The sequence below is a fragment of the Dermacentor albipictus genome, chromosome 1 (assembly GCF_038994185.2).
Source record: "Dermacentor albipictus isolate Rhodes 1998 colony chromosome 1, USDA_Dalb.pri_finalv2, whole genome shotgun sequence".
In the NCBI taxonomy this organism is placed as follows: Eukaryota; Metazoa; Arthropoda; class Arachnida; order Ixodida; family Ixodidae; genus Dermacentor; species Dermacentor albipictus.
The window spans coordinates 322,634,267-322,652,956 of record NC_091821.1 but is presented as its reverse complement, the minus strand read 5'-3'; the positions used below and the strand labels follow the sequence as shown (position 1 = coordinate 322,652,956).

The following is an 18,690-nucleotide window of genomic DNA, read 5'->3' as shown; positions in this document are numbered from 1 at the left end:
GGGCTCACAGACGCTTCTCCCGCTTCCCTACCATCTACATTATACATGCTCTCAACCACACCCTGACGTGGCATGCAAGACAGCAACAACAGCAGCAGTGAAAAAGTTGAGGGAAGAGGCAAAGAAAGCTTCGCTTTAAAATAGTGTTGCGTGTTGCACAAATCAGAGAACAGAAAAAAAAAGAACAAAGAAGAGAAGAATGCTGCACAACAGAAACTAAAAGTAGTTCAAGGAGTTTCAATCTATAAAATGCTGCTTCATTCTCTCATTTATGCATCCCCACTCCCCCCACCTACTCTCTTCTGCTTGTTGGTGTTTGTCATCACAAGGCGTGTGTACCCTGCCGCCCCAGGGCTTAAAAATGCAAGCCATTGTTAACATTTTTCATAATAAATGCATTTCAAATTTCCATTTTGTATTTTTAATGCCATGCAGTGAACCCACCCACTTTGCTTTGACAATTACAAGCGCCAAGTTACAAGCACTGGCATTGGTAAATCCAGCAGAGACTCCTGGAACCAATGGGAAAGATTTCATGGGGTCATTAGTGACACCAATCACAAGCGAATGGGCAGACACTAATCAAGGAGCATAAGAACCAAGATAATGTTATGTACTTGTAGCACCAAAACTATGCTTCAGGTGCGTTATGTGTTATATGCAGGTTAGAAATACAATGTACAGCAAAGTATGCAGAAAGCCAAGCATTTCTTTCTTTTGCCCCCCACTTTCACTTCCTCCCTATCTAAGCAACACAGCTGTAGACTAAGAGACAAACACACTAACACCATGGCACTTCTGTGAAGCCTGAAAGGCAAGTGGTGCCATCTCACCTGCTTTTTCGTGAATGAAATAATAGGTTTTAACATCCAAAGGCCACAGACATGCTGTGGGGGGGTCTCCTCAATATTTTGAAAGCCTCTAACATGCATTTTAACTGCTGTACATTACTTTTTATGCACTCGGCCCTTAGTGGAACATGGCCACACGAGTCGGTAATAAAGCCATCACAACCTTTCATTCGGCAGCAGAGTACTCCAGACACTGAGCCATCATGCATGCTCTTCTGACATATGATGGTCATTAAAGGGACACTAAAGCGAAACAATAAATCAGTTTAGACTAATGGAGCATTGTTTGAGAACCCTTCAGGCAGTCATTTTAAAAACTTAGTTTGATTATTCGATGAGAAAATGAAGGCCCAAGTATCAGTATTTGAATTTCGCGCTGAAACCCCAGCGCCGGTACGTCAGCGTGACGTCAGGGATTCCAAAGTATGTTTTCGCATTTGGGCCGCGTTGGCTGAATAAAGGTTCCCGAAACTTGCCATGTTTATTATTTGATTCCTTTAGAACACAATGTAATCAATCTGTACCGCTATATATAAATAGTGGGCCCTAGAAGGTGCCATCAAAATGCAAAACGTCACAGCCCCCAGGTGTGGGAGCTTAAGTAGGCGTCGCCACCCGTATTTCATTCTTGCGCTTTTTCTGGCTTACCAAACGTCTTATCGTTGTAAGAGTGGCGTTTTTGGTGTTGTAGAACGGTAATTTACTGATGCAGAAGAAATCATTTTTCACTTTAGTGTCCCTTTAAAGGTGCATATCCAAAATGGCCCCTGCAGACTCTTCTGGACTCTCTCAAAGACATCCGACAGCAGACAGACATCCTTTAATAAACACTGTATTAAACAGCAATAACTAAAAGGAAAAATAAAATCTAGCTAGCTTACCTCTTTTTCTGAAATCTCAACGTGGACACCAACAATGGGCCTGTACTCATGTGGAATTCTGCTCATCAGAGCTTCATTGTGCGGAACAGGAGATAGCTGCATTAAGGGGAAAAAAACAGAAAATAAATAATGTTATATGGCATAGCTATGAGAGCAATGGTCATAGTTAACAGCCTGTCACCTTTCTTCAACTATCTTTTCTAACATTTTATGAAGGAAAAAATTTAACAATATTCAGTTCAATATCCAAGGGCCAGTACTATTCTAAATATTCATAATATGCCGAACTCAACAGTTTCGCTGTTCACAAAAGCCCAAAAATTTAATTTTTGGCAGCAGTGAGCACTTCATTTTATCTGTGTATTCAACAGTAACTGCAGCAAGAATAATTTCTCACTGCGTTCCTGAAAGTACAGCAAAAAAATGTTTTTTTCTAATATTTATACCTATTGAGCAAGAAACAGAAAGCGAGCAGGCATGCCAGTGCCAGATTCTTGCCTGAAACAAGCCTTGCACAGAGACGAAGAACTTTGGAGAGCTCGCTGAGAAGTCGCCAAGAGGGATTTCTGTCTCCCCAATCACTGAATCGGCAGATGAAAGCAGTACCTGTGGACAGCCAGAAAGCCAGACATTTTTATCAGTGTCAGCAGATATCAGTGTCATACTCGTGCAGTTGAACCCACCTACAATGACACTTCACATAATGATCTATCGACTACAATGACCGCACTTTGATTATGCAGTAGATTCGGGTCAAATGAAACTTGCTTATATGCAACTGCCAGCTAAATGGAATTAGGAAAGCAACTTTGGTTGGCAACCCCTGGATGCAATGTTGACCCGCTTCAGTCAAACAGCACCCTCGTCTCTGTCAAGTAACTGTCGTGACATTTTTGTTCATTTTACTTTTTTTCTTATTCTTTTCTGCTATCACTATTGTTTTAGCCACTCACAGGCAGTCACAAGCATGTACATGCCCATGTGGATACACATATACACGCATGCAACAGTGTTTCTGTGAAACAAAATGTTTTTGTGAATGTGCTGATGAGGCTCAAGTAATGGTCACAAAAGACATACTTCTCACAATCAGCACCGCAAGGTGAGAAACTAAACCAGATGCATACCTATTTTTAATTACACAGAATTCTAGCTGCTTGTGGCAGAGAGTGCCACAAACATACTCCAGTTGATATCTGGACTAGGTGGATGTTAGTTGCACAGTATCAAACATAGTGTTCATTTACCTAGCAAAATTCACCTAATAATTTTTCAATTAATTACCGCACCATGCAAGTTCCAATTGCTCAACTTAGGCCAATAAGTGCTCGCTGATTGTTCACTTTATAGGAACGCTGTGGAATGCAACAGCATAGCAATATTTGTCAACAAAATGTGCCACAATAACACTGGTCCTTTGCTAATTTTGACCCAAAGTATGCCAGAGAAAATTCCGGGGAAAAGCATGTGGGTGATGCCAATCCATTTTTATGTTCTCTTGGGCATGGATATTTCATTCCTGATCCCAGCCTCAGTACTTGTGCTAAAGAGACTACAGTACCCACTGCAGAGGCTGTGGTGTTATGTGGCTAAGGACAAGGTCATGGGTTCAATTCCCAGCTGCAGCAGCATCATTTTGTGTGGAGCAGAATGCATAAATGCTCATGTGCCATGCTTTGGGTTCACATTAAGGAAACTGAAATGGTCATTTAAACCACAGCCTCAAATGCGGCATTTCTCATAATCAGTGTGTTAACTGCTCGGGAAGGTTAAACCCTATAATTTGATTAAACTTATTGGGCAAGTAATATGGGCCTCTACAAGTAATCAAGCTGAAGAGGTGAAATCGCACTTTTTGCTATATGTGACTGCACAAAAATCTGTACGGCCCTAAAAAAAAGTTATTAAAAGTTGAGCAGATGGCAGACACAATCAACACACAAAGGAGCTGTTCATCGCTTATCAGAGGGACATACCTGAAGAGTTGGATGAGCAGCAAAAAATCTACGAAGTACAGGATCACTGCTACGAATGTGTAGAGATGCTCGCTCTGCTGGAAATTCTGGGCTTGCCAGGCTGGGAAATGCTTCTGTAGCTACTTCGTGCCCAAGCAAGTGATAAATGAAATGGTATGGACCACCTTGGCCAGCCGACGGCTTGTTCCCTGAGCATTCTTGAAGCTGTAGAGGTCACAGGACAATCATTTACTGCACCTGGCACTACATCATGGAAGTATAAACCAAGGTCAAACGTGATGGTCAGAGACTGTGCTCTCCAACTGTAGTGAAAAGACATTTCCTCGTCTTGTCCGAACCCAAATGATAGTTATAACAGGAATTAAAAAGACAGAAATAGTTTAAAAATGAAAGGAAGTCTGATATGGTTTTTTTTTTCATCGCTATGGACATGCTGGCTTTAAATGAATATAAAAAACAAATACAAACATACCAGTTTTGCACTGAGCAGCAATATTTATATTTCTCATCACAATACAAGGCAGGTGTATTTGCACATGGCTCATGCGTTTACGTGTCTCAATATTTTATAGTACTCAATGCGGTTGGCTGCTGTTATTCTGCATTCAAAAACTCCAAAAGGTGCCAGTGCCTCCCTCTATAGGCAACCTTCAGATGTAACTCTAGCGACGACGAGGGTGCCTCTAGCGGCAGCACGAGCATAATTTGAGATTCACAGCAGAAGCTGTCACACAGAGTTAATATATTGTCAGCGCTGGCCAATGTTTCTAAAATGCTGGCAGCTGCAGCGGCATTATACAGAGTCCGGCCAAGTTCCTCGCTTTGTTTTATTCTGGATCATTTACATTTCAACCAAAAACAGAGGTTCTCAATGTAAACTGCAATGATTCCGCACCCAAACTGTGAAACCTACTGTGCGTTAGGGTGCAAGAGTGTTTACAGCAACACTCCACATACGAAGTTTTTTGCTGGCACAGATATCAGAGAAGCAACGGCCAAAGCACTGTACCCAGCTGGTTCGTGAAGAAAGTCAGCTACTTGCTCGGTATTTTCGTTGAACTTGTTTTTATGACAAACAGGCGCATCATAGAGCTACTTGTGGTATGTTTCTTTTCCACTCCGCAGTGCGTGTTTTGTTCAGGAGACAGGGCGTAATGTACACAAAGTTGACGAAAGTAAATTTGAATGCAAACGGCTGGTGGGTGGCACTCAGACATTAAAACCATGACTTAGGTCAGCAAATATACCCCCACTACATTGCCAGGACTGCCATTAACAGTCATTAATTATTTTGTAACATTTTGGAACAAGCCAACACGCATGTGGCATGGCATTGACAGCGCTACGACGACATCTTGGACGCCCCCGTACCTAGGCAGATGTTCTTCCTTAAAAATAGTTTATGGCATTACGAAGGGCTCACGTTGTAAAGTATGTGTTCTTGACCATCTGCCAAGTGTTTACTTGCACACATGATGAACTACTGCGTTTTACAAAGCAACAGCTGATGTTTTGGAATGGCTGAGGCGGAGTGTGTCAAAATGTGCTTTAGTATGCTTCACCTCAGTACAAACTTGTAATAAGTTGAAACATAATGATCAGACAAAGGTGAGCTTGACATGTAGGGTTACCACCTCTGTGACGGGTGCAGAAACGTCATTCAGAACAGAAAATCAACCCAACCACACAAACTGCTTTGCTGCGGACAAGAACCTTGACATCATCGTTGCTCCTGCTTCTTCGACAATAAAATTTTGAACTGAGTTCTGTCTTTTTTCCATTCAGAAAGAAGCACTTTATCATCATACACAGGATATCAGGTAATGCTAGTTTGAAAAGTCGTTCATTTCTGCAAGGAGCATATATGACTAGCGGGCCTTCAGTTTCCCCCAAATCTAAAGCCCCTGGCCTCACTATACCACAGTGAACAATAGCCTTTTTAAAAAGTGTAGCTGCCCACCAATTAAGCTGTTCTAGCTTTACTAGATTCTGCTTTTGGCTCATGAATCCCCAAAAGTCTGATATGCTTTCCACAATAAAAGAGCACTTCAGGCATGTCACTGACTTGGGCACGAGTTATCTTGTGAACATTATCATTACCAACATTATCTTGTGAACGTGCAGAGCAACAGCCACAGTCTGTTAACACTTTCTTGCAACACAGTTTTGGCAGTGACTCGAATTCTTCAGCTGTTAACCTGAAAAAAAGAACTGAATGCGCATGATGCTGCAACTTAGTTCTATAATAAATTTCTGCCTTGTGGCTGCACTGATTATAGTTTGAGGAACCCATGTCCTGATGGTTTTGAAACCGCCTGCAAGAGCCACCTCCTCGACTTTGTAGATGTGGCTTCCTGTAAACATGAGCTTTTCCTTAAGGTTAGCACTAAGAATGGACGCGTCTGCGTCTCGCAGTTTGAGGAATCATGTTGTTTTGAACACAGACACACTGTTTGCTTTCATAACGAGCACCGCGCCAACCTTGCACGCCAATTTTCAACTTGCCAAAGGAGTCACCCTCTCCATCTCATAACCATCGCCTCCGATATTGCGCAGTGCCCGACCTCAGAGGCAATGCTCCAACAAATGGCAGAGTGGCTGATTGGTGGCAGTTTTTAATAGCCAATGGCGGTGATGCCTAACAATGTGCACTGTGCCTATAGCAATTTCAGTGAACTGTAACTTGACAGCATTAACTAATAGAACCGTTATTCAATCATTTTAGTTTTTCCAATTCCTGCGCCTTTAAAATAAACTTGCAAACATTTAACTGGGGCTAAGTAGCATAGCCAGAAATTTCATTCGGGAGGGGCTTACGTTGCAGCTCGGCCTCCTCCTTATAGAATTTGTCGAGGGATCAAATACATGAATAATAACTGCATTTCCATTGCCAAAGATGCTCCAAATGAATTCTTGAACGCTATGTACTGTGAAGACAAGTAAAATATGTATTTTTTCATAAAAGAATATACTCGTATGTCCCAAAAGTCGTTCCCGAAATAACTGATATCAATGCTTCCTCGTTTTTTGTCTATTTAACAAGTAAAGAAAATATCACACGAACTTTAGAACTATATCAGTTAGAAACCAGCAAAGCACTGCATGCCGCTGATATGAAAAATATAAAGGCCATGAAATGAAGAAGTTGAGGACAAATATATTAATGAAACTTCGTTATTCAAGAACTCTGTTTACATTTTTGTACATATGCAACCACCAGGGAAGAATCTCAATAACGCTATCCATTGTTCCACTGTATTGTGCAGGAGCAGCTGTCACCGGTCATGTATTGTGAGCAATCGCACCGAAATTATAGTTGCAACAGAGAGCACATATAAAAAGCAGGAGTTTTGAAAAATACACAAGGGCAAGTCAAATTAAAGTGAGCAAATGCAAATATATGACAAACGAGGTACTTAAAAATAGTCTACACGAGCATTTAGGCATTTGTCCCACTGACTAACAAGTCATATGATTCCTGTCTCATAAAATTCCTTGGGTTGCTGCTTCAAAAGTCTGTAAATGACTCTCTCATGTCATTGTCTGACACAAATCTGGTTCCCTTGAGCTGTTTCTTCAACTGCCACAAAATGTGGAAGTTGCAAGGCCACAGGTTTGGGCTGTATGGCAGACATTGCAGCATTTCCCACTTGAACTTTGCCAGTTTTGTGTTAACCACATCAGCGACGTGGGGGACAGGCATTGCCGTGCAGCAAGATGACCCCATTTATCAATTTTCCACATCGTTTGTTCTTGATTGCGAAGCACAGCCGGTCCGGCGTTTCACAATAACGGAAACGATTGATAGTCTCTCCAGGTTTTGCCCCTGACAATTGAAAAAAAAGTCAACAACACCTTTCCGGCGAAAATGATGACCTTTGCATTCTTTGGGTGTGGTGAATTCGAATGTTTGCACTGTAAGCTTTGCCGTCATGTTTCAGGCTCGTAGTAGTGGCACTACTATTCATCCCCGTTCACAATTGCGGACAACAAGGCGTCAGCCTCATTGTGATACCGGATTAGATGAGTCAAGGCAGCGCCGAACCTCTCCATTTTCTGGTGGTGGTTCAAAAGCTTGGGCATTCATTGCGTACACAAGAGCCAATAACCGAGAAGTTCATGAATTATGGTGTGAACCGAACCATGACTGATGTTCATACGCTCTGCCAGTTCATCGACGCTTGTCCTCTGTTCTTGTCTCATCAGCTCATCAACCTTTGAAATTGTGTTGGGGGTGATTGCACGGTGGCTTGGCCTGGTCTTGGATCATCTTTGCAATTTTCACGTCCTTCTTTGAACAGTTTGCTCCAATGCTTCACAGTGGCCAATGAAATGCAATGTTCAACGTACATGGCAGCCACAGAGTGACTAATTTCTTTTTAGGAAACACCTTCAGTTGTCGAAAACCTCATGACACCACGCTGTTCAATTTTTGGAGCGTCCATTATATCATGCAACCATGTTCAACCCAGTGTATGAGAGCATTAAAGAACATTTATCCTCACACCTGCGTGTCACTTTTGTAAATGAGCTGCCTGTGTGCTACGCGCATGCCTTGCAGATAATGAACCGAACCATAACTGCACGGGGTGAGTTGGCTCACTTTCATTTGACTTGACCCCATACATTAGAAATGCGAAGAGTATACAAATGCGAAAATATGGTTTGATAAAGGACAAAAAAGAGTCAGTGGAAACAAAGTTCACTGCACGCATGCACATAACTTTGCCACAAGATATTTAAATAAACGTATAAGTCTCCAATAAATCTACATATCTAAGAAAAAGTCACTGTATATAATGCGTTAAACAAGGCAAATCAATCTTTTTAGTAAAGCAATGAAGGGGGCTAGTTGGTGAATGTTCATGGTTATATTGCGCTCAGTTTTACACAGACGATGTTAAGGAAGGACAGGACATGGACGGATTTGCGCTACATCCGTCCACGTCCTGTCCTTCCTTAACATCGTCTGTGTAAAACTGAGCGCAATATAACCATGAAGGCAAATCAACATGTTGTGCAATCACAGATTCATAGATCACAGAATCCTAAGGCCTGCCCCCCCCCCCCTCCCTCTCCTCCCTCTGATGTATCGCGCGCGGCGGAAGACGGTGCACTTCCTCCCCGCTTTTCTCCCTTGCCCACACAAGACTGAGCCACCATCGTCGGCTCAACCATGCCTACTCCCCCCCCCCCCCCCGTTTTCACTCGCACATACAGCATGCGGCCCGTGGTCACGATGTTATCGCCCTTGGACTTCATACGGAACATGACGGTGATGGCAGGAATGCGCCTGGAGTGTCCATATAAATGCTATTGCAATAATATAATAAGAGTATCCGGCAACTGAAATGTCCTGTGGCCCATTAGTTTCCAAAAAAGAAGAAGAAGTAACAAAATCGAAATTTCGCCATGCAACATTTCCTGCACTGCAACAATGTCTTTTTTTCTTTTAAGGGGCGGAGGCTCTGAAATGAAAAAAAAAAAAGAAACCTGTAAAGGAAAGCATGTTGGCCACAATCGAATGCCTACTTTGGGCACTTAATGTGGCTACCAAAGGAATATAGAGGAAAAGGTGAGACGCTTGGTCTACAGAGAACCATATGCATACTGCTCGGTATCCTACACCGGCGAGACAAGACTTTCCAGAGAGAGAGAGAGAGAGAGAGAAACTTTATTGTGATTCTAAAGATTTGAAGGAGGGGTGGTCGGAGCCTCTCAGTCCAGGGCCCCACTGGCCTCTGCCGCCTGCCTGACCTGGCTAATTAAGGACTTTTGTCCTGCCAGATCGGAGCGGGCGAGCTGTGCCTCCCACTGCTCCATTGTCCTACTGGTGTTTGGCCTATGAGGGTGCTTAGTGCACTCCCAGGTTATGTGCATTAGGGTAGGTATGCCACCGCACCAAGGACAGTTGGCCCTATAACGAGTGGGATACATGGCGTTTAGCAATTTTAAATGGGGGAACACCCCGGTCTGTATTTTACGCCAATCGGCGGCCTCTTCTCCGTTAAGTTGTGGGTGAGGCGGCGGGTATTTTCTTCGGACTCCACGCTGATGAGCAAGGATGTCTTTGGCATTTAAATTGGTGGAATTTTGTGATGGGTAGTGCGGGTGGTTGGGGTTAGAAGAGGACGCCGTCGCTCGGTTAGTGAACCCTCGAGCTAACGCGTTAGCCTTTTCGTTCCCCTGTACCCCCGCGTGGCCCGGGCACCAGAGTAGGCGATGATGGTGGTTGAAGGATTTCGGGATTATCGAGAGAAGTTGCACTCAAGTGAACACGTTGCAATCCATCAAGTCCCCACAGTGATGGTGGCAAGTGACCATTGTTTCTTTTTCTCATCTGCTAGCCAGAAAGCGTACAAAGCTCTGCCAGGCGAGAATCCACTTGGCCAGGGAAAAATGAATGCGCACTGAAGTGCGCTATGCGGTGGTCGGGGCAACACGAGAAAGACGCATGTGCTCTGGCTGGCTCTGGCAGCCTGCAGGTAGCAAGAACAAGAAAATTGAAGAGGCTGAATGTGTGTATGCAAATAAAATTCAAAGTAGAAAAAGTAAATAAGAACATTGTTACCTTAGCTGGCTTTCGTGTCTTGACATGGATGGTTTGGCACAGGTGAAAAAAATGTTGATATTCTGTTCTGTGGCATGATGGCACAAATGAACGACCACAACGCTTTGTCTCATCCGAACTCGCTGCGTGCTTTGTCGACTTGTCTGATAGTGTGTTGATATGGGTTTTCTCGTAGTATGGTCCGATGTACGACATTAGAAAAGTCAATCCACCTTTGGCATCAACTGTTTATAACAACATTAAACCCACAAAGTTCCGTAATTTAAAATCTAAAGCACGACTTTAGGAATGCCAATGCCCCTTTCGCATCAAAAGTCTGTGAGAACTGTATACCCAAAAAGTATTGGAATTTAAATCCTTGCGCTCCGTAGATTCCGAGGCCTTCATGAGATGCCGAGACGAGCCCTCTCACCATCAAAACACCCTTGAAACTTTGTGCTCGAATGGGGTTCTTTGCATTATGTGACTCCAGGTGCATGGGCATTGCCATGAAATCCAGCCCGAGTTCACAATGTTTGTGCCAAAATGTCTTTTCGTGTATGAAAAAGACATTCTAGACAAAATGCAGAATGATTTTCGCCGCCACAAATTGTTTTGGTTGGCGGTGCTGGATAGCACGAAGAAATTTGCGGGAGGGGGGGGAGGGGGCTGAAGCCCCATACCTACCTACACCTCCCCCCCCCCCCCCCCCTTGGCTACACCCCGGCTGGGGCTGACTTGAATGATAAAACCATTCCCCTCCGCCAACTAACTTTCAGACAAAATGTGTTTTGAACTTAAACTAACCAAGATTTATCAGAAACTTTATGTTTGGGAGTGAAACTGGCTCCTTCATGGGAAGTGATGTAGCAAAAGGTGCAGGTGTGGAACACTTATAAGTACTGCTCTGATAATGCCATCTTGCCCCTAAAGAAGGAGCCAAACTGTCTTCAAAATTTGAGGTGTTTGAATAAATTTCGGTTATAAGCTAATCATAGCAGTATGACAAGGAATCATAGCAGTACAAATGCATTGGAATACTCTCTCGTTACTTTACACATTTTTGTGTATTTATTTTAAATGAATCTTTGTTGTATATACTGCACTTGGTTTTAAGCAGGTCAATTTACAGCAAGAGGCCCTTCCAGCTGCCCTATCTCATGAAACTGCAGCAATAATGTTTCATCTATTCTGTTTCATAGCTTACTGTTGTTCTGCAGGCACCAAGGGAACGTAAAGACGGCCATCAAAGTGCACGTAGCAATGCACTCATGCACAGAATAATGACAGTAATGACACACATTTTTAAATTGTATAATTTCTACTGCACGTTTCTTGCATGGAAAAGGGTAACATTTAGAAAGTATGATCGTTGGGAAACACTTAAAGTGTTTCCCATCGATCATACTTTCTAAATGTAATCAATAAGTGATTTATTGATATTTTAATTTGTTTACTACTAATCTTAAAATACCAGACATGGCATTACCAACGTTACTGTGAAGTCATGACACAGAATAAAATGTATTGTTATGTAACAAAGTGAATAGATGGGATGATGCTGCTTATAAAAGTTAAACAAGAGAGCTGTGCACATCTTTTTTTATGCTCCCATGCGGCAGTTGCAACACTTGCAGGAATAAAGCAAGCTGGTGTATCATGACGCCATAACAAACCCAACTCCCAAGTACTAAAATAGAACTAGTTTGTAGCAAAAAGTACTAATAGCAAATTATTTACGGTTCTCTGACACTTGCCAGCATTTCTTCTTTGTTTCTATGACGCACAGGGTTCGGACCTCTATTTAACAAAACAATCACAACTCAGAAGTGTCATGCCTGCACTCCTTTAAAAGAAGATTGCTGAAAAGTGGACCACAAGAAAATACAGGCTCACATGATTGAGGTTTGCAGCAAATGCAATGGTGACTGTGAAGACATACAGCGCCGTGGGGTGCTTGCCAATCTCATAGCAGCCATCTTTCAGATTGAGGCGGGGGGTCAAGTCCTCAATGTCAGTTCCTGCTGCTTGGTCAGCTGGCTGCTGCGCAACCACACGCTGCAGCCTCACATCTGCTCGAGCAGGCTCGGCAGAAGCTATAGCAGGTGCATCCGGAACAGTGTCCTCCTCCAGATGCAGCCCTACATGAACCTCTGGCTTGGCTCCATGGTATTTGTTGTTCAGTAACTGATGCCATTTTGCATTCTGCAAGAAGGACAGCAAAGGCCACTTTTAACAAGAACATTGGTTTGCAGAATATGACATAAATGTGGATGGAAGCGGGTGGTACAACCTTTGAATTCCAAGATGGCTGCAATATATTTAAAAAAAATTAAATTATGAGGTTTTACATGCCAAAAACACGATTTGATTATGAGACACGCCATAGTGGGGGACTCCGAAAATTTGAACAACCTGTGGTTCTTTAACGTGCACCTAAATTTAAGTACATGGGTGTTTTGCATTTCACCTCCCATCGAAATGTCGCAGCAGGATTCGATCTCGGGACCTCCATGCTTAGCGGCCCAACACCATAACCACTAAGCAACCATGGCTGCAATATTATATGTCCCCCATTACCTTACTTATTTTGGAAGCAAGTGTTTAAGGCTAGTGTAATATGATTGGTATAGTTTTGCATCTGAAAAGTTAAGTTTGGCTATGAAGGCTTCGGTAGTATGGTCTCAGCATTAGTCCTGCCCATCTCATGTTCTTACACATGTGCTGAAAGCAAGATCTGTAAGCACGTTTTTGTCCTGGCCCTGTTGGAATGCAGATGCAAATGGAAACCGAAACCACAACTTCATGTTTAGCAGCACCATAAACAGAGTCACTGTGTTGGATGGCTCAAATCAGTAAGTTGTTCAGTGTTGCATTTAAACATTCAGCCTGGCAACAAACTTGCATCTTTCTTTGGGTAGAACCCACTCCTGCAGAAATATTTCAATATGTGTGACACTGTGCAATGAAAAAAGAATGCTAGACTGACGATGTCATGTGTGAAAGTAAATGTAAGAACCGAATGCTTCTTCCTTAAGTTTTGCTGAAGCCACTGTAGTGCAAAGAAACAGGGACAAAGGAGAGGGCAGTACACCACGGGCGCTAACTCACAACTGGTTTATTGGGTCTCCCCAGAAAAACAAGAAAGAATAGATATACACAGTATAGCACATGCATACGTGTTCATGGCAAAGAAAAAGAAAATTCAAAAATTTATATGTCGCTACCTAATAAGCAGATCGACGTGTTGATTGATGGGGTGACCCAATAAGACAGTTGTTAGTGCCCATGGTGTCCTTTCCTCTTCTTTGCCCGTGTTTCTTTGCGCTACAATGGCTTCAATACATAACAACTAACTTGCCCAAGAAGAAGCCTTACTGCGTTTCCTTAAGTTGCTGACACATCACATTTTGTGCCATGAATATCTCATGTACTGAGCTAAAGAAGAATGTTTGCACAAGATTGCAGCTTTAACACAACCAGTCATGCAACTACAAGTATTCCGCAAGCTTTAGTTACGTCCGAACGAGTTTCACAGATATATTATGGTGCAACATAGCCAGCTTTACCAGGAATATGTCTGATGCTACTGTGGACCATTATCTGTTAAAATGCCATTAAAGTATGGTATTCTCAATATTAGGCTCCCACATTCTTCTAAATAGATGCCGTGCACTTGCCACCATCTTCAAGTTCCTTACCATGATGGAATACTAAACTGCTGCCATAATGTTTTCCTACATTTAGTGTGCCCACTTTGTGCCTGTTTGGTCATTATCTTTCTCGTAAGCACTGCATGCAGCAATAACTTGATTATCTATTACTCCACAATCTGTCTGCCTTGACTTTCAAGACAGTTACTGTTCTTTCAACCTGCAACATGTCCTTCTTAAGTACTGGGCCACTATTGAGAGCATGTTGCATTCAGTATATAGCACCAGCCTCAGAATTGACAAGTTGAGGGTTCAATTCCATAACCAATTATTCAGCGGTGCATAGCCTTCTTCACTTTCCTCCGCTTCATTGTGACCGTTAACAGATGGTGCCTGAAGAGACTACAACTACTTTTATGCTTAAAAAAACTGCACAGTAACACAATCCATTTCTTGCCTTGCAAGCAAGAAATGGAGCTCACGCAATGGTGTAATCTGCGAGTGAGCTCCGCATGCACAAAAAAGAAAGATATATAAATATATAGTAATAATCAAAAATACAATGTTGTAGTTATTGAAACATTTTTGGCACGACTGCAGATGCAGAATGTGATGTCACTCACCCTTACACTCTCCGGAATGCCGCGTATCTCAAGCACCACGTACCCTACGCGATCCTTCTTTCTTGATGAGCGCTCAACTACAAAGCACTGCAGCTTTACAGGTGTCCTGTGAAGCCTGTGCACATGAAGACCTCGGCGATCTACGCCCCATGCCAACTCCGTGTTGAAGTTGGGCCGACCGGAGTGTGGCACAGGGTCTGTGGTCAGCACTTCACCGTCGAAGCTGGCTTCTATCACAATGTCACAGCCTTGCCTGGTTGGGAAATGTCTTCCTGTGAGTAAATGTACACATGCGTATTCATAAAATGTTCGAAAGAGAAATTTTAGCTGTGGCACCTAGATACATGCTGTAATGCAAAGCTCCCACTACGCTATTTCTCAGCGTGCTACAAGTGTCTCACCTTCCAGGATCGAAGTGACGATGAGATAATTTTTGTTCATGCTGGCTCATCAATGATAAAAGATGCAGGCGATATTTACAGCTCACTAAACTAGTTGTCGTCGACGGAAACATCTAACTACCAACAACATTCAAGCGAAGCGCTGTTTTGAATGTTTACAGGAAACGTTTGCCGCCGCCTGGTGTTGTGCGGCAGAACATGTAACTAGACTAGGAAGCGGTTGCTGCAGCTTCTCGTTCCTCCGGTGGTCTCGCGTCACCTGTGCTATAGCGAAAATGTGAGTCTGTGCATTATACTAGGAGCGGTACCAAACACTGGTCGTGTTAGGCTCCTGTCAAAAAATTATTTCCTAAATCTAGCGTAATACATACAGGAGCTCGCTCCGGTGTGCACCGGAAGTTGGTTTGTTTATGAGGTGATTTCGCAGCGGAGTTCCGAATCATCCGAAGCCGTTTTTCTGAAATCGTAGCGGTGTAGTGAGTTGAGAATGCACGACTGACGATCTGTTTAGTGATGAACTGACGTCTCAAGAGAAAGTGGTGAAGCTTCTGCCTTCGTTACTGGTCCATTACACTGCAAAGTGGTTGCGGAAGGTTGTGGCCAAGAGTTCCTCTGGAAATGCATGCTGGGTAGGTTGGGCCCAGTTTCATGGAGTATTCTGGCTTTGTTGTGGATAGAGGCCCAGTGCGTCGTTGTGATTTGAGAAAGAAAAGCCATTTCGAGCGGTGTCTGTGCGTAGTTTGGCACACGAGAACAGGAGTCAACTCCTCGCTGGGTGTCGGGCTGTGATGGAAGTTCAGTTCAACACGCTACCGTCATCAAACTTCCACCCATGACATCGCCAGCTAGCGCCATAGCCACTCGCTGCCAGAGCAGTAGGCTAAGCCTAGTGCCTAAGCCTAACTTTCTCGGCGTTCCCGGCCGCAGGGATGCAAAGACGTGATTCCCGGGAGCCCCGAGACGAAACTCCCAAGCGTGCATCCAAAACGACGGCCGCCGCAAGAGCTATGCATTCGCAGACAAGGCCAACGGGATCGAGCAACTCCGGTGTTTTGATGGTGGGACCCAACTTCAAAGTGGGCAAAAAAATCGGCTGCGGCAACTTCGGAGAGCTACGACTAGGTAAGTCACTGTGTCATCATCTTTGTTTTAATTATGATTAATTCACACTTTAGCCTCGTGTACACCGAGGTGCAAGCAAGACAAAGTCGGTGGAACTTCAAGCACTGCAAAATTGTATGTGTGTTGCCCCGATGTGATGCGAAACAACCTTGTCCGGCGAAATCCTGTCGGCGGTTTCTCTGTTTCGATCCCAGCGAAACAAGTCCCGTCTCTTTGTGAACTCGGTATTGTGTTACACCTTTACGCTGCTATAGCTTAATACGTAAGTCTAACGCCTTCAGAAGTTTGGGCGCTCTCTAGTGTGGTAGTTTGTGTAGGCCGCGGTTTCTCATTTGCCACCGGGCCCTCCATCGCAAACTAATTTCCTTGCGGGCTTTGCTTTCGTGTTAAACGCGGTTTAGGATTCCCTCGTTCGTTCTGTTGTGTGTACTGCCGAACGCAACTAGTCTATAGCCCCATCAACTCAATGGCAAATAAAATAAAAACAAAAGTAAGGAGAAAATCGAGAAGTTTAGGACGCCACGGATAATCGTGTTGCGACATGTTGCTGAGGCCGCCTGCCCCCGCATGAGAACGCTAACCTTTTAACTCGGGGGACTCGGAGAAAGCGACGAAGTGAGCCAGCTCGTTTTGGATGGGCTCCAGCGCGAACGGTTTTCGTTCCACGGAAACAAGCAACGCGCGTGTGGGCCATTTGCTGCTGCGACGGTCAGGCCCGCATCTTACGTGCTAGCCGTGATCGATTTGTGCGTCGCGCGGTGCTGGGGCCTTATCGCGCATCTTTTATTTGCTCTCTTCGGAGAGCTCCCCGAAAAGAAGACCCTATTGAGCCGCGGCATCGCGAGGTGACGTCATTAAGCGAAGTATGACTTGGACGTTCGCCCGAGATTTTCGATCTGTCAGGTTGCGCCGGCAACTTAAACCGCTCGCTGCCAGCCCGTCCGCCCGCATTGCGCGCCCCGTTTCGAATCACTTTTTTGACCCGCGAACTGCAGCGAGTGCGGGTGGCCCGTCCTTCATGCCGCGCGCTAGTTTTCCGAACACTCAACTCCTAGCGCAGGGAAGCATGCAGCAACCGTCGCTCAGAGCTGAGCTTCCCTGGGTGTAACAGGTGTAACAGCCTTCTCCCATCGCTAGCAGGGTCGAAACGAGGGGGAAGTGCGCCGCTCTTTAACTGCAATAGATGTTATGCATCATTTGGCGTGACCCCGGTCGGTGGAAAAAACTAGCCTGCGTGACGCACTGTGCACCGGTGTCACCACACCGCCCGCGTCGGGAACCGCGTTTGCGCGACAACGCGCTTATATATATATATATATATATATATATATATATATATATATATATATATATATATATATATATATATATATATATATATATAAAGTGCCCTCGAACGACGACGGAATTGCCTGCATGCACACTACGCTTCGCTGCGAGGAAGCGCGTGCACTGTTCCGTTGCTGGCGCCGAAAACGGTCGCAGTCATTGTAGTTGCGCCGTCCGGAAGGGCCACTCCTATTGTTTCGCTGCACTGACTCCTTGCGCTGCTGCGCCAGCGGCTCGGGCTCACGGATGGTCGGGGTTTGTTTCGAACAAAAGTTCAATTTGTGGCTCTCCTTCCTCACAGACCCAAAGTTGGTCTGCCGTGAGCTTTCGTTGTTGCAAGGCCGCACTTTCGCTCCGACAGTGACCATGGGAAACACACAAAAACAAACGTTTGTGCTACTTACTCTCTGCCGGATCTCATTTTGTTTCATGAAAAGAAAAAAAAAAGACAGACGTCAGCATAAGCGAAATAAGTGTTTAACGGGATGTCTGTTTGAACAGAATTGCCTCATGCATCAGTTGATGTAACAATGGACTTCACACTCTTTTTTTTTTCCCTACATTGACTATTGCTTTTATTATTTGCAATATCTGCTGTTAACACCACATTCTCATTACCATCATGAGGTTGTAAAGTTCCTGCCTCTAAAAACTTCAGACAGCAGCCCTTTTGCATTCTTTCGAGGCTGTTCTCACTCAGCTCACTGAGATGACAGCATGTGGTGTTTTGCATTTGTTTTGTTGTTCTCTGACCCCGTTTCAAGTTTTTCCTGAGTGGTAATGACAGTGCTGTGACATTCCCCCTTCTTTTTTTATTATGTGTGTTTGCAGGTTAGCCTTTGCTTTCCTTTGTTCGTTTTCCTTTGCACCTATTTATCTCTGCCTGGGCATTGTTCTATGAAGCCGCAGGGGAGAGTAAAGGAAGGGTAGAGGAAGCACTGAGAAACTGCGTTTTGTTGAACTGTTTTGGCATTTTGAGAGTGATACCTTGTGCACAAATGAAGAGATGGGGGGGGGGGGTAGCAAAAATCAATTTGTAGCTCATTGTCAAGTTTGGGACTTAATTTACTACCTTATTGCCTCCATAGCATTTCTTCACCGTTGACGAAGTTCTTCACGCTACTCTAAAATATTTGAAATATTAGTGATAAACAGACTAGACAAAAGCCTTACCAGCATTGTAAATTGACTTTTTAAAAAGCTTTGAGATACAGCCACATAGGTTCATTGGATTGATAAATGTACAGCACCTTGTCTTTAATGTGATTGTTAGTGTGTGATTCACGAAAGCTTTGAAGATTATG

The 18,690-nt window shown here is 44.0% G+C and overlaps 2 protein-coding genes across 5 annotated transcripts in view; one reads left to right on the top strand and one right to left on the bottom strand.

Moving 5' to 3' along the window:
- LOC135919422 (centrosomal protein of 120 kDa-like) overlaps positions 1–15,187 on the bottom strand; it is a 63,797-nt gene extending 48,610 nt beyond the window's left edge. For 2 of the 3 annotated variants that reach the window (XR_010569957.2, XM_065453245.1), the window contains exons 1-6: positions 14,936–15,186; positions 14,535–14,806; positions 12,155–12,463; positions 3,709–3,912; positions 2,231–2,338; positions 1,733–1,828 (exon numbers count right to left, since the gene is read on the bottom strand). Coding sequence is in view for 2 of the 3 variants with exons in the window: in XM_065453245.1 (XP_065309317.1) it covers positions 1,733–1,828; positions 2,231–2,338; positions 3,709–3,912; positions 12,155–12,463; positions 14,535–14,806; positions 14,936–14,975 (1,029 nt within the window). In the remaining variant the exon portion in view is untranslated. Of the gene's footprint in view, positions 1–1,732; positions 1,829–2,230; positions 2,339–3,708; positions 3,913–12,154; positions 12,464–14,534; positions 14,807–14,935 lie in introns of all 3 variants that reach the window. The other variant, XM_065453244.2, reaches the window with a different exon arrangement.
- Positions 15,188–15,220: 33 nt separating this feature from the next.
- The window catches only part of gish (casein kinase I gish), a 61,444-nt gene continuing 57,974 nt past the window's right edge, over positions 15,221–18,690 (top strand). The window contains exons 1-2 of one of the 2 annotated variants that reach the window (XM_070531639.1): positions 15,221–15,564; positions 15,863–16,057. In XM_070531639.1, the coding sequence (XP_070387740.1) occupies positions 15,558–15,564; positions 15,863–16,057 (202 nt within the window). In that variant the 5' untranslated portion in view covers positions 15,221–15,557. The remainder of the gene's footprint in view (positions 15,565–15,862; positions 16,058–18,690) is intronic. The other variant, XM_065453248.2, reaches the window with a different exon arrangement.